We start from the raw sequence: 14,742 nt of genomic DNA on the forward strand, positions 1-14,742 counted from the left end.
ATGATGGAAAATGCCAAGATATAAATAGTAAGAACAGTAGGGACTCCATCTTAAGGCTAAGATTCCACTTTAAAAGCCAGGGAGTTAGGAGGTAAGAGTCCTAACATATTTTATGATAACTAGTCAACAACTGCCTCTATCTCAAGGCTGGGCGAGCAGTCTTAAATGGTATGTTTCCACTGCTTGACAGTAACTACTATCTAGGAGAAGAATGGAACCACTAAATTCCTTGTGTTAAGTTTATCTTACAGAGCATCTAGAGAACGTACTATTGAATGATGACATGTCTCTCAACAAAGATAGACATCATGAGACCACAAGTCAAGCCTACACTCCCTTGGCCCTTTACCCCATTCTTGAAATCCTTAAAAGACATGAATCCTAAGCCTTTAAGGACACCTCTCCTCTGAGGCTGCCTGCACTCCCCTTTCTTCAAGTGTGTACTTTGCCTTAAATACTTTTTGCTGCTTAACTCACTGTGTTTTGTCTCCACATACTTCCAAACCCCTTGGGAGATTAATAAGAGACCACTTTTCCCAGTGGTAAGCATCTTGTTTCTTCGCTACTTCATTCAATTTTCTAGACTTAAGCACAAGTCTTCACTCTCTCTGTTCTACTTCAGACAAGTAGGGAAGGGCTACTGAGAGCTCTGATTTGGGCGTGCAAGTTCTCATTGTCTGGGTGACACAGACAGGACGTCAGCTGTACTATCATGTTTTTTAGTAGCCTGCCGGAAAATCTCCTTTCTTTGCTTTGGGGAAGTTCTCGGAACATAATCTCACTCCATCCAGTGGTCTGAGGCTCCCCCAAATTCTGGGGTGGTAGGGACTTAGTTCCCATGCTGTGCAGATTCAAGCAGACACTGGACGCCAGGTAACCCTGGCTTCAAGAGTTGGCAGGAGATCTGCCCTGTGCTGAGCAGGAGTTCAGTGAGCTTCCCTTTCCTCCCTCTGCTCTTCCTTGCTCTCTGCTGCCTGCATGGCTTCTGCCATCCACGACTACTCTTGCTTTAATGAATTCCTTCCTTACCTACACTCGCCTGACCTGTTCATGAATTCTTTCTAGATCAAAGAATCCTCCCCCATCTGGTTGAAGTTTCACCCAGTGTGCAGGGAGAGACCTCCCCAGATGCAGCTGCTTGGTAGCACAACTATGACCACTATTGAATCTTAGAACACTTTATCACCCTGGAAAGAAACGCATACTCATAAGCTATCGACCCCATTTCCCTCCACTCCCCCCAGGACTGGGCAACCACTGATTTACATTCTGTCTCTATGAATTTGGTATAGCAGATGATTCATATTACTGAAGATTTTGTTTTCCTCTCCCTTTCAAGACATAAAAGGGCTCACTGATCTCACTATGCAGAGTAATTTAATTTTTATTTATATTTCAAATAACACTATCCTTAATTTTCCAGAATGGGACAACTGAAGGACAAAAAGCCACCATAACAGAGAACTCACTAAGTAGAGTATTTCCATTGCGTGTTTACTCTTTGGAGCACTTGGTCCATTTCTTAGCCTGCCAAGGCCAGAAAGTGGGGCTGTTTAGAGTCTCAGTTTCAAGTCATAACTGCGAGGCCCCTGGGGAGAGGAGCCTCAGACATTCTGTGGGAGTGGCCTTCCTCTAGGGTAGGATAACACCTTTTAGGTGCCCTCCTCTGTCTCAGAGTCCGAGAGGTAGGGCACAGATCTGCCCCTGCAGCTCAGAGTCAGACTTACATATCATAGATGCAGTTTGGGGTGAAGGAGTGATTCGCCTTGTGTCCCAAGGAGGCACAGTACTTGGACACATGGCTGTAGGGTGCAGGCACATCAATGACGGTTTCTTCATCGAGGGAGAGGGTGTTCCCGTTCAGGGCCCAGTCTCTGCCGTCAACCTGCGGAGAACAAGACGGCGAACTCTGGAGAGGACCTTCCCCCCACAGCTTCGAGAACATCAAAGATAGTAACTCTTTTGTCCTTAAACATCATGGTTTGAATGCTACATACAAGAGAAGAACTTCAGGGAGCCTTCTGCACACCTGTGGGCAAACAGTATGTGTGGGCAACACAGGGCAACTCAATTTACTATTCATTGATTTTTCCTTATATGAGAAAAAGGTCTTAAAATCCCTTTTAAAGACACACAAAAATATAATCAGATGTCCCCAGGTTGTTAATTTTTTCACTGCAGACCAAGACCTATTATCTCAAAAGCCCATCAGCACCAAACTCAAATTTTTACATATCTAATTATTTTTTTAAGTAGCCCAAACAAAACACAGTTTTAGTCTTTTACAGTCTGCTTTCCAGGGGACACCTCACCTCACATCTGTTAGCACTAGATAAGATACACCCCACAACATAAAGACCCTGGATTGCTCCTGTCCTCTGCAACGCTGGCTCGGAGACTCCTCACTGTGGCACAACACCTGGACAGCTAAAAGTCCTCTTTCTGATCCCGCTCTTTCCCAGGACTTCTCTCCCCTCCTCCCCCTCTGGATGGTGGCCTCTGTGCCACAGACCTCTGGATGGTCTTATGCTGGGAGGGCTCTGTGCCACTGCCACCCAGTATCATAAAGCTGTTGTGTGTGATTGCCTTTTACATTCATATCTTTTTCTTTGATCAGCCCCCAAATCCCCTGAACCCCGAGGGAAGATGAGGCAAAAGAAAAAAGTAAGATCAAATGGAACAAGAACTATAAGGAATGCAAAATTGCACTCCAGGGAAGTCCTACACCCTTGTTGCAGGGTGGCAGTCAATGTGACCAGCACAGACAGGCGCCGATCACCAGTGCACTTTCTTATGTTCACAGTCCTCACTACCTGCAGTGACCAACAGGCTTCCCCACTCCAAACCACACCCTGGGATCTGCTGATGCCAGCAGAATAGACTTTTAGAGCAAATAGGATCACATTTTCATCCAAACGGTTGTCTCAGAGTATACCACCTTCCTTGCCTGTAAAGTACAGTTATGCTATTATTCATACCTGAGATTTATTCAACAGATATTTACTGAGTGCCTACCATAGGCCAGCCACTGTTCCAGGTGCAGGGGATACAGCAGTGATAGAAGCAAAAAATATCTTTGTGGATTTTAATATTCTAGACTTGTCACGTCTGATATATGGTGCTTGGTACCAGACCTATGTTGCCATTAGTGGTGTATTTTCCTCATGTCCCCAACAGAATCTAAATTTCACGAGGGCAAAGAGGGTGCCTCATTCATTTTTACAGTACAGCAAAGTGAATTTCAGCACGGAGCCAGATTCTGCTATTTGAAACCCTGCTTGAACTCTGCTAGATACTGTATTTGTGCCCTGGGGAAAATTGCTTAACCTCTCTGGGCTTCCGTTTCCTTATTTGTAAAATGTTTGAATAAATAAGTTATATATCAATATCTTGAGTCACCTTTAATGTGCTGAATTTCTTGGACTTTCAGGATTGCCAGTACAGGGGTCTGGCCATCACAAGAGGACACTGTGTGCCAGGCCACAGCTCGGGCTGAACGCATAGCTATCTTTGCCTCTGCAACTGGTCTGAATGTGCAATTTCTTGATTATTTCAAGGCATTTCCCCCCTTAGCTTTTTATAGCAATAAATGGAAAAAGTGAAGACATGAATGTGGGATTTGAGTGATAAGCTTAAGTCCCATACACTTCTTACAAGTGAGACCAGATGGAGAGACCAAGCTGTGCTAAAAGCATAGAAATTTTTGCCCTTATGAAGACACTAGAGGAAATTCATTGTGAAATAAAGAAACAAAAACAAAATACATGAAATCTGAGAAATATAGCAAAGATGGCATCTTAAAGGTAAGAGGTGACTCAACCCTTTAACTTTTTATTTTTGTTTTCATTTTTGGCAGTAGAACCCTTCCTGGCTAGATGTAGGCTATTGTATGGCTTTCACACAAAGAGAGGTAGGGGCCCTTCCTATAAAGCATCCTGTCCAAGGTCATACATTAACTATAGACAGAGTCAAATTAGATCTCAATATTTCAGACTGGGTATAGTCCAGTACAAAGCAATTATAGCACTATCCCAGTTTCTATAAAACAGCTGTGGAACTCCAAAAAAATAAGAAAGAGAGTCAAATAAGAAAAAAAGCTCAAAAATTTCTGCTATAGACTGAATGCTTGTATCTGCTGCAAAATTCATGTATGTTGAAACCTAATCCCCAGTGTGATAGCATTAGGGGGTGGGGCCTTTGGGAGGTGATTAGGTCATGAAGATGACAAAGCCCTCACGAATGGGATCAGTACCCTTCTAAGAGGCCCCAGAATGCCCCTCCTTCCCCATACCATGACAAGTGACAGTGAAGAGGGCCAGCTATGAACCAGGAAGTGGGCTCTGGTTCGCCAGACAACCAAAATGTCTGCTGACACCTTGATCTCAGGCTCCCCAGCCCCCAGAACTGGAAGAAATACATTCCTGTTGTTTATAAGCCACCCAGTCTACGGTATTTGTACTATAGCAATCTGAAGACTGTAACAGACAATATCACATCAAATTTACAAAAAAGCCTATCTGTTTGTTCCCTTATATTTTCAGTGAATATTAAAGTAAAGGGACTAATGAGAAAATTAAGGGTGTTTGAAACAAAGCCCTTTAACCAATCATGTTGATTTTCCACTTTTACCCCACTTACCTCTTGGTGCGTAATTCGGACTCCATTATAAAATGACATAACAGTATTAGGCCCCACTGCTACCTTTGAAAACAGCCCTTCTCCGGCACTGGAAATGAGAGATTCAGCAACATAAACCCTAAATAAGAAAAAGAGTCAAATAATGATTCTTTTAGTTTGATGTGTCGCTCCTTACATCAACCACCAAAATAGCATTATGGCTACACAATTCAAAATTTCAATTCAAAATAACCCAACAAGGAAGGAAGGGAGGATACACAAAATATTGAGGATAGTTAAACCACAATATTTTGGCATTGGAAATTGAATAACTGGTACTTACACCTCTTTTAAGAGTGGTGTTTAAAATTTTCCCTCTAATAAGGGGATTATTATTATATGTTTATAAAGCTACTCAGTGCTTGGTAGAAGGTTTTTAAAAAAACTTTATATTTCTAGTTAATGACAATTTTCACTGCTTCCTGGACAAGCTAAAACATTTACAAAACTAATTAATGCTTTACCTGAGTTTATCAATGCCAAAGAGGAGGAAAAGAGTTTTAATTATGTTCCAAGATGAATCTTTCACATGAAAGAGTGACAGATAGTTTATAAAATATATCCAACAAGCACTTCCCAACAAAGGAATTTATAACAGGTCAGGTAACTAAGGCCTGGGTGCCCAATCTGGCTGCTGCCCATTTTTGTAAATAAAGTTTTATTGGAACATAGACACACCTAATTGTTTGGTATTGTCTGTGACTGCTTTAGTGTTATAAAGGCAGAGTTGAATAGTTACAACGGAGACTTACAAGGCCTAAAATACTTACTATGTGGCCCTTTACAGAAAAAGTTTGCCAACCACTGTTTTACAAGAAAATGGTATTACTGGACTTGGGATTATTGGACTGGATTTAATAAGAGATCACCTGCTCCATCAACAGCTATTCCATTTCTAAGGGCACTGTGTTGTAATGACTGGTGGGACTGATCATCTGTAATTTTTGTTAGTGGATCTCACACTTACTTTATGTACTAGAAGACTGAATTATTGCTTCCAGTACTTGCTTCTATTCTTCCCTGTAATAGAATTATAAATCTTGCTACTTTGCCATATGACGTGGTGCCTTCTTCCAAGCAGGAAGAGGCCATCTCCCTGCCTGACTGTCTTTGGGCTTGGCCATATGTGGATAAAGTGAAGGTTCCTGGGGTCAGGATTCTCACCTGGCCCTGGTTGGCTTGCTCACTACACACATGTGGGCAATAATGGCTATTGATTCTATATAAAGAGCTTTACCCACTGCTCTGGGTGATACGGTGGCATGGCTGCAAGGCTACAGGAGAGCAGAGAGGAGACTGGAGTGGTGGCAGCACTGAGGACAGAGACTGAGATGGCTGCAGGGGTAGAGAGGCACAGGGGCAGAGACTGGCTTGCTGCATGCAGACTCGCTCTGAGTGGACAGGATTCTAGTGACTGACCTGCCACCGTGGGAATAAATTTGGGTATAACCCTTTCACCCCAAGAACATTCTATTGTCATTTCTTTGGTCACAATGAATCCACAGTGAACTTGCCCAGGGATGAAACCATTGGCAAGACACCATATGATCTCCTTTGCGATGAGAATGTGGGCAGATGTGACTTCACACCAGGCTCAGGTGTTAGGAGGCATGGCAAGTTTCTGCCAGCCTTCTCCGGTTTCCATTCATCTCCACAAGAAGATGCCCAGGGGGCTGTGGTTCCATTAACCTGAGTCTTGGAATGAAGACATGTGAAACCGATCTGAGTCCAACTTGGAACCTGGAGATGAGCCTGGTCCAGCTGAGCCAAGTTGAGCCCAGTTAAAAGTGGCTGAACCTCAGCCAACCTACAGAACCATGAGCATAAGAGAAAATGTCTGCCTTCATAAGCCGTTAACAATTCTGAGGGTATCGTTATGCTGCTCAGAAAACACTGATACAAGAGACCAAACTCTTCCCTTTGTAAATGGGCCAGAATCTCATGTCAAGAGAGAGGCTATTCACGCACTGTGACATTGTGGTGTCACCCCTGTCAGTTAAACCAGGGAAGAGGCCTATGTCTCAGATGGGAGCTTAAGTCACATGTTGTAAGGCATGCTTACAAAAAAAGAGCAGGGCAAGGAGAAAACCAATTGCAGATGGCACTCTTACTCGTAAACAGGCCAGTTGCTAGGGAATAAGAATTCCAGGCAGGATACCAGAGGAAAAGCAATACCAAGAATCAAGAGCTGGAGTTTAGATACGATGAAATGGAAAGGGACTTGATGCTCTGGGAGTGAGTTCACAAATCAAAAAATTTATAAGCTGGAATGTTTTTATGCTTCTTACATGTTTTTTGTATCACTCCTCTTCTCCCTTAGCAAATAAAGAAATTGTCTTGTATTCCACACCCCTTCAGCTGGGCTGAGTAGAAATGGACACATTCTGGTTCCTGCCTAAGCTAGAGCTTTAAAGACTGAAATGTTCCCCCCAGAGGCCAGCGTGTAGCTGCAGCACAAACTGTGACACCAGAGCCCCAGAAAGGGGACACCTGGGCAGGGCACAGAGCTGGCTGTCTGGCCCAGCTGCTCTATGTAGATGTTTCATTCTAGGACTGATGCAGGGGCTATTCTAGGCTTTATGGTAGAAAACTCTCAGCCGAGACAGATTCTACAGGGGAATAAACACTCCTCATAGGAATGTTATGAATATTTTTTTCTGTTCAGGAACGTGGCCTGAGCAGAGAGCCATGGAGGAGCATTAGCTTCCAGCATTAGGGTTATCTAACCTTGAATTAACATTGCCATTAAAACCACAGGAAAAAATTACCTCTCTGATTCATATGGATCTGGAAGAAGAGCATTGGTAGAAATGCAAGACGAAGTCGACTTATCGAAGTGGTACACTGAACCTAAAAAGCAAACAAAAGTCTCAGTGCAGGTACAGAGTTAGGGAAAAGCATTTTAAACATTTCTATCCATGGGACAAGAAAGAGTGAAATGATGAAAAATGTCATTCAAGTTATAATGACTAGAATAAATTCTTCAGTGATCAATGGATAGTTTTTACAGTTGCTCTTGACTTTTAGTTTCAGGTCTTAGTGAAAAGCCATCTCATGTATCCCTTAAAATGTCATTTTAGCTTTTGATTTTTCTTTACCCAAATGGCTTAAAAGATACTTCTGTAATTAAAATTTCTAAGTAAGCAAATGCTTTGTCATGAAATTTTGAGACAGAAATCCCAATCTGGTCAGATCAGAATGGAAACTGGTTTTAAATATTTCTAGTAGTTTCCTTCATATTAGACACAGAGTGTAGCTTCTAACCACCCAGCCCTGGCAATTGTTTCCTTCACTAAAAACAAACATTCGGCCTCTCCAGTATTCGGGAGAACAGAACTGCTTTTGATAAAGCATTAACGAAGTCATGTTACTTCTATTAAGGTGGTGTAGAAGCCAATTAGTAATTTACTTCAGAAACTAAGGTACACATCTGTCCTAGAACTACCATTGGTTCTCTGCAAAGGATTAGCCTCAGAGAATCCTCCCAGGGCACAAGGAAGCCATTCGATTCTCCAATGGCTAATAAGTAATGAAATATACGTTGGAATTGGAGGGCTTCCTCCTGCAAAGTAAATTATTTTGGGCATTAAGGCACCACAAATAATCCCATTAAGCCATTGTTCAGTGATTACCAATGGTTACCAGGTACTCTTGCTGTTTTTTTTTTTTGTGTGTGTGTGTGTGTGTGTGTAATCAAAAACCCAAATTAATATCTCAAACTGAAAGTTAGATAACAATCCAGATCTGTCAGTGTCTAACCAGGAAACAGACCAGTTGAGAATTTCAAAGAGAGAGAATTTAACTCAGGAAATTTGCTATGCAGAGAAGCCAAAAGGGGCAGTGAGGGGCCAAGGAACTGGGAGGAGCAGGAAGCTACCACCCTAAGTCACAAAGACGAAGGTGGAGGTGGTGCTCTAGAGCTGGGGGAGCCAAGGGCAGCTAGAACGATGTGGGACCTTCCTGGTGGGAGACGGATTCAGGAGACACCACTGGACACAGGGAGGGCTTCTCCCTATCCCCTCCTTCTCTACATCCTGGTCCAGTGCCTTCCTGCGGCCAAGACTCAGACAGAAGCCAATGCGCAGGGGCCCCAGACACAGAGCCTGCAGGGGGCAGGAGACCCCTTTAATAAAAGCAGGGCAAGAGAAGGATGAGGGATGGATCTGGGAATAATTCATTAATGGAAGTTAGTTCAGAGAAGAAAAAAACACACATTTAAATCAAAGTTGTCTGTGGAATACACATTCTTATTGTGCAGGAATTGTCCTACGAACTTCCGTCTCCTCTCCTTAGTCTAAACCTTTCATCACAGATGTACCAAGGGCCAATCCAGGTAAAGCATGGTATCGGGGCTGTGCAGCCATGAGTAGGAGAAACACCTCTTCCTGTTCTCAAGGAGCTGATGCGTTCTCTTCCAACGCTGACTGTCCCTTCCTCTATTCCACAGGGCTGGCCTATGCTCCAGGCAGACGGAACACATCCTTTACTTTGCCTCCTCTCCTCTAGAGTTTGTACTATGTCCTTTGACTAGAATCTATTCATTCATGTGACAAACATTAATTTTAAGAGACTGAGGGCCAAGCCTTAAAGATGAAGTAGGAATTAGCCAGGGAAAGGAGTTCCTCTGTGGAGAGGTGAAGAGATGAGGCGAGGAGAAATCCCAACCAGAGGCTTAATTAGAAAATGAGCATGAAACAAGTGGGGAACCAGGCACAGTTAGGAACTATAAAGAGAAAGGGTGTATGGGGAGAGGTAGGTGAGGGGCAGGCTGGGAGCACTGCAGGAAGGATGTTTGCTAAGGTTTCCTCCTCCTTCCTCCACCAGCTGGACCAGATGGCCATGTGACCCTTTACACCCTCATCTGCCAGCCAGTCAGCAGTTCAAATTGTAACTGAAGCAGGGCGAGGGGGAGAGACACAGCAGAACACTAACACCAAGCTCTGTGCCTGGGTTCTGCCCAGTCACTCAGAGCAGCCATGCATCCTGACCCATTTCAAACCTAAACTGCTCGACATATCCTGAAAATAACTGAGGCTTGCCAGAACCTTGCAAGTCAGCACCTCCCCTCCTTTTTTGGCCTTATGTTAACTTGAAGAGGATGTTTGTGACTTGCAACCAGGAGTTCTAAGAAAAATAATCACTCCTTTAAGAATGAGCACTCTCACTTCCCAAAATATGTTTCTTACTTTTACTAAGAAGAACATAGCAATAACAATCAGTTCCATTGTGCTGTTTTATGGTAGGTGCCACAATCCATGTTTTATAATGAAGAAACAGGTTGTGAAAAGATAAATAACTTGCCCAAGACCATAGTACAATAAATGCTGGAGCTGAGACTCAAATTTGGTGACTCTTAAGTTCAAGACTCTTGCCACTAAAAATGTGCCACTTCTGAAGTGTTAAAATTTTAATGACCAGTTGGGATCCTCCCCTGGCCCAAGTGTCTTTATTTCTGAGCATTGTAACACTGTCTCCTTTCAAAACATATGTGAAGAGCACAGATACCAGATTTTGGAGTTCAAAAATTACTGTTCCACTTAAAAACAACAACTTCATTTTGGAATGATTTTAAATTTACAGAAAAGTTGCAAAGAGAGGACAGTGCCTCCCCAGTATCCCACACTTTAGCTTCTCACATTACTCGGTATGTTTGTCAAAAGTAAGAAACCAACATATTAACTAAATTCCAAACTTAATTCAGATTTTGCCAGTTTTTCCACAACTGTCCTTTTTTCTGTTCTAAGATCCAATCTAGAATCCCACATTGCATTTAGACTGCTTCAATTTTTAACTTAGACAAACATGGAGACATTTAAAATAACCCAAGTTCGACCTGAATGCAAATGCTAGATTTCCTATTTTTGGACAATCATTCCATGAAGATTCTCATTGAGACCACAAAAAGCTAAATATTTAGGCCTACTAATGCCTAGATTTATTACCTTTTCTACTCCTTTCTCCTTGGAACTTTAACTTGGATTGGAAATATGTATATGCAAATATTGTTTTTGAGGAATCAGACCAATTCAAACAGCTTTCTTATGTTGTGTCACTCAATATACAAAATCTTGATTTTTAACTGGTAATGTTTTCCAGATTTTCTACAAATATACTCAGAAAAAATGTGTAGTGTGCCATACTATACTTCTAAAAGGAAATAAGATTTTTTCTACTATGGATTCCACTGGGCTAACTCGTGTATTGGGTGTGTGCTCCATGAAGTTGCTGGGCTCTGAAGGAGGGAAGGGATGCCTTTAACTTTAAATATGCATTTAACTTTCCCGATCAGAGCTCAGGCTGCATCAGCTTTATAATTTGTACCAACTTGGAGATCTATCTAATCTGATTCTTTAATATCATTACACTGTATTTCAGGTTTTTTCCTGAGATACAACTTGTTGAAATTGATTGAATTCCTGCTGTCATTTCTTCACTTCTTCCTTGCATTAGATTACATAGCTATGCCCTTGTTAAGTTACTTTCCAGTATCTGCTACTAAAGTACACGGTGTGCTTTTCCCTGTCTCACTATTTGTCTTGGCCATGTGACTTGCTTTGACCAATGAAAAGTAGGTGAAAGTGATATTGTGTCAGTTCTAAGCTAAGGCTTCAAGAGGCATTGTAGGTGTATGCTCATGCTGTGCTTCCTATGACACATCTAAGAAAATCTTGACCCTGTCACCACTGTCCCTTCAGCCTGGGCCCCAGAATTAAGACATATGGAGCAAACCTGACCAGAAGCCTCAAGTGCAGTCTGGCCCTGCCAAGCCCAACCTAGACCAGCTGGCATACAGCTTGTTGGCAGACCTGTGTTTGCTGTTCTAAACCACTGAGGTGTCTGATATCAGCAAAGCTGATTCATACACCATTAAAGTGGATTAAATAAAGAAATTAAGCCCTAACAACCCGCTTTGGAATTAGACCAACCCACCTAAAGCAGAGTCAACTTACTTCCAGGCATCAGTTCAAAGTGAGGCCTTCCCTCCTCAGTGGACATGAGGGCAGCCAGTTTTCCTTCTATCATCTCTCCGTCAATAAATTTCCCATAAAGGGCAGTCCTCTCATCAGGGTATACATAGGCTATCTTCTCTCCAGTCATCTCCCCATCTTCATTCACTTCTCCTACCAGGCTGCCTCCATCCTGATAGGAGAAACCAAAAACCAGAAAACATTACATATAGTATTTATCTATATGACACGAGTTAGAGAAATTTCTCTTGTGCACTTGCATTGTTAATAGCACTAATATGGATCATAATAGTCTAACAACTCGGAGCTTCTCACACAAGGGAGACAAACATGATGCATCTCTTCCCATCCAGCCCACACAAATGAACTGCTAGAAGTTGCAGAAGTTTTATGCATAGAAGGTGTATCAGCTGGATTTGGAGAGTCAGAAACTAAATTGCATTTGATGATCCTGGACAAGATATTCTATCTTGGTTTGTAATCTAAGAAACAAATATGTTTGTAATATTAGGTACAAACATTGGAAGGAAATGTAACTAAGTGTTACTTTGGGTCAATACCAAATGTGATGGGGATCTGTAACCAGACATTCTTACCTGCTACTCAGGTGAATTTACTCCTCCACATTGAATTCTGCATTTCTGGTCTATTAAGAAAATCTTTAGTTCAGACGTATTTGAGAATTAATTTAGTGTACACAAGTAAAGAGAGCTGTCTGCATTTTCTAAAAAATAAATGGAAGGACTTGAGGACACTGCCTTTCTGAGAATCCTACGCGATCACTTTTTGTGGATGAAGGAAAAGGGAAACAAGATCAGCTAAATTCTTCCTTCTTATGACTTCTTTCTTCCCACTCTTCATTATTTACTGCTCCCTCCTTCCTCCTTCTAGGAGTGGAGCCAGCTGTGTTTCCTGTTTAACCATCATTCGCTTCATTCCTAAGGATCACTAAACACTGTGGGGCAGAAGCTATCACACAATTTTGTATGCTGGTGAGTGCCAGGGACATGAGAGGTGACCCATAAATACTCTCTGAATTGAACTAGAGTACCAAAAAAATAATCTAATTAATAATCAAAGAATAATCTAATTAAGAGTGTAAGAGATGTTTCCTCCCCACAACCTCCACCCAGAAGATCCTGATAGTATAAGTGAAAATCTGAGACCTTTGTGGATTTGACATAACAATAGTAATGCTATGATATCTTCTAAAAGCTTGGTTATTTCCCCAAGTCAACATTCTAGGAACAGCTACTCAGAGTCAGTGATGTAGGGTGACTTCTGAGTGGTCCCAAATGTGCTTACTGAGAAGCAGCAGGAATAAGTAACATTAGGTACATGATTTCTACAGTTCACCGTGGTCTTAATTGCTTTTTGTATATAAAAAAAAACCTTACAAATTTAGAAAGGAATCACAGCACTTCCATAGAGAGAAAAATACTTGGAAGCATTTTTCATGGATAGAAAGTGCATTAGGGATATATTATTGCTCTCTGTCTTCCCTGACTTAATTTTAATAAACCCAGGATAAACAGAGATGATACTTTCTGCAAGATCTGCTTTGAGGCTTCCAGTGATGATTATTGAGCTGAGAGGTGTTGGAGCACTTGTGCTTCTTACATACTGTGACTAATATAAGCCATCAACATTACTGTTTATTTATAACAGATTTCTGTCTTCCTAGGGGCTCACATTTTTTCCCTTAAACACTTTAAACTTCTGGTTTTGGGTGGGGGACAGTGAATCTTAATTTGTCTAGAATGATAAAGGAGAGATTCTTCTTTTATTTCCAAAAGGAGTTAGGAAGTTTTAATTAAAATCTTTACATCAGTTTCATCAAGGTAAATTTTTCAAAGGAATAAACTGTCCTCAGAGTGAGCTTAAAATGCTGTAGGGCAAATCATTATTTTTTCCTCCCTGTGTTCCTATCTTGACCCCATGTCACAAAAAATGTCCTTGCTGCTGTGTCCAGGAGTGTTGGGGAAGAAGCTGTTGCTTTCTCTCTCCTGCTCAATGGCTCTTCCACATGGGAGGGGGAGTCATTCATTTGATTAGTGAGAAGGCATGTCTGACACCACTGACACCTGTCTCTTTACTGGGTAGGGTGCTGCTCTAGGGGTCCTCTGCATTTTCACTTACCCTCTCCTGGGAACTGGCAGGGCCTACAGGTTGTACCTGTTCCCTTCTCCAATCCAGTCTCCTCCTTGGGGAGCTCCTCCAGGCAGGCCCTACTCCTCCAGGGGAAACCTGCAACTTTCTAGTGCTCTGTCTGCAGCTGGTCCATCTGTTCAGTTCACAGGGTGATGGAGTAAAAGCCCATTTTGATTTTGGGTTCGCACCACATCTCCAATCCAGCATTGGCATGATAAAACCCACATTCTGATCCCTGGCTCCTATATCTATTTCTTAGTTGATTCCCAATCCAGAAGGTGGAGAGGTGTTATGAGCCCCCTCAACTGCCAGCAGGTATCATACATAAAGCAAGGGTTACCAAGTGAGTCAGCTGTGAATACCCTCCCCCACCCAGTGCTTTCTTACAAGGCAGTCTTCTCTCAGTATTTAATAAGATAGTAATTACAGTCAAAGGCTCAAGTGTAGCTGTACATTAAGGTTTCAAAATGCAACTACCCTGAGTGAGGTGGATCCATTCACCTTAGTACATTTGTGATCTCTAGGGACTTTAACTGATCATAGTCAAAAGTGAGATGACAGATAGTGGGAGAATCTGGTAATCCATATTTTGCCTCCTTCCTATACTGATCCTCCCACATGGAGTTCCCCTTATCCTGACTCCAAGATCCACTGTCATTTCAGCAGCTCCCTAGCCTGGGGCAGCCAGATGCTCACCCTACCTACTCATCATTGATGAAAGTTTCAGTGTGCTGGGCTGTGAGCGCCTCCACCACTCCCCTCTCCCACTTGCCTTCTAAGCAGTAACTGAAAGGGCTTTTGATCATTGCACATCCTACACCAAGAAGATCTGTAAATACTGTAGTAATTACTTTTAAATATTTTATAACAGTCTTTCCTTATGCCCTGTTCCTAAGGTATAACTTATTTTTAAAGAACAATAATGTGTGAGTAGTTTAGCAGGGGC

The 14,742-nt window shown here is 42.2% G+C and overlaps 1 protein-coding gene across 2 annotated transcripts in view; it reads right to left on the reverse strand.

The window, feature by feature from the left end:
• Window positions 1-14,742, reverse strand: part of SETD7 (SET domain containing 7, histone lysine methyltransferase) — a 52,640-nt gene that overhangs the window by 9,019 nt on the left and 28,879 nt on the right. For both annotated transcript variants that reach the window (XM_036929683.2, XM_057502628.1), the window contains exons 4-7: window positions 11,628-11,817; window positions 7,446-7,527; window positions 4,639-4,756; window positions 1,728-1,885 (exon numbers count right to left, since the gene is read on the reverse strand). In XM_036929683.2, coding sequence (XP_036785578.2) covers window positions 1,728-1,885; window positions 4,639-4,756; window positions 7,446-7,527; window positions 11,628-11,817 — 548 coding nt within the window. The remainder of the gene's footprint in view (window positions 1-1,727; window positions 1,886-4,638; window positions 4,757-7,445; window positions 7,528-11,627; window positions 11,818-14,742) is intronic.

Source organism: Manis pentadactyla, chromosome 5 (assembly GCF_030020395.1).
Source record: "Manis pentadactyla isolate mManPen7 chromosome 5, mManPen7.hap1, whole genome shotgun sequence".
NCBI classification, from domain to species: domain Eukaryota; kingdom Metazoa; phylum Chordata; class Mammalia; order Pholidota; family Manidae; genus Manis; species Manis pentadactyla.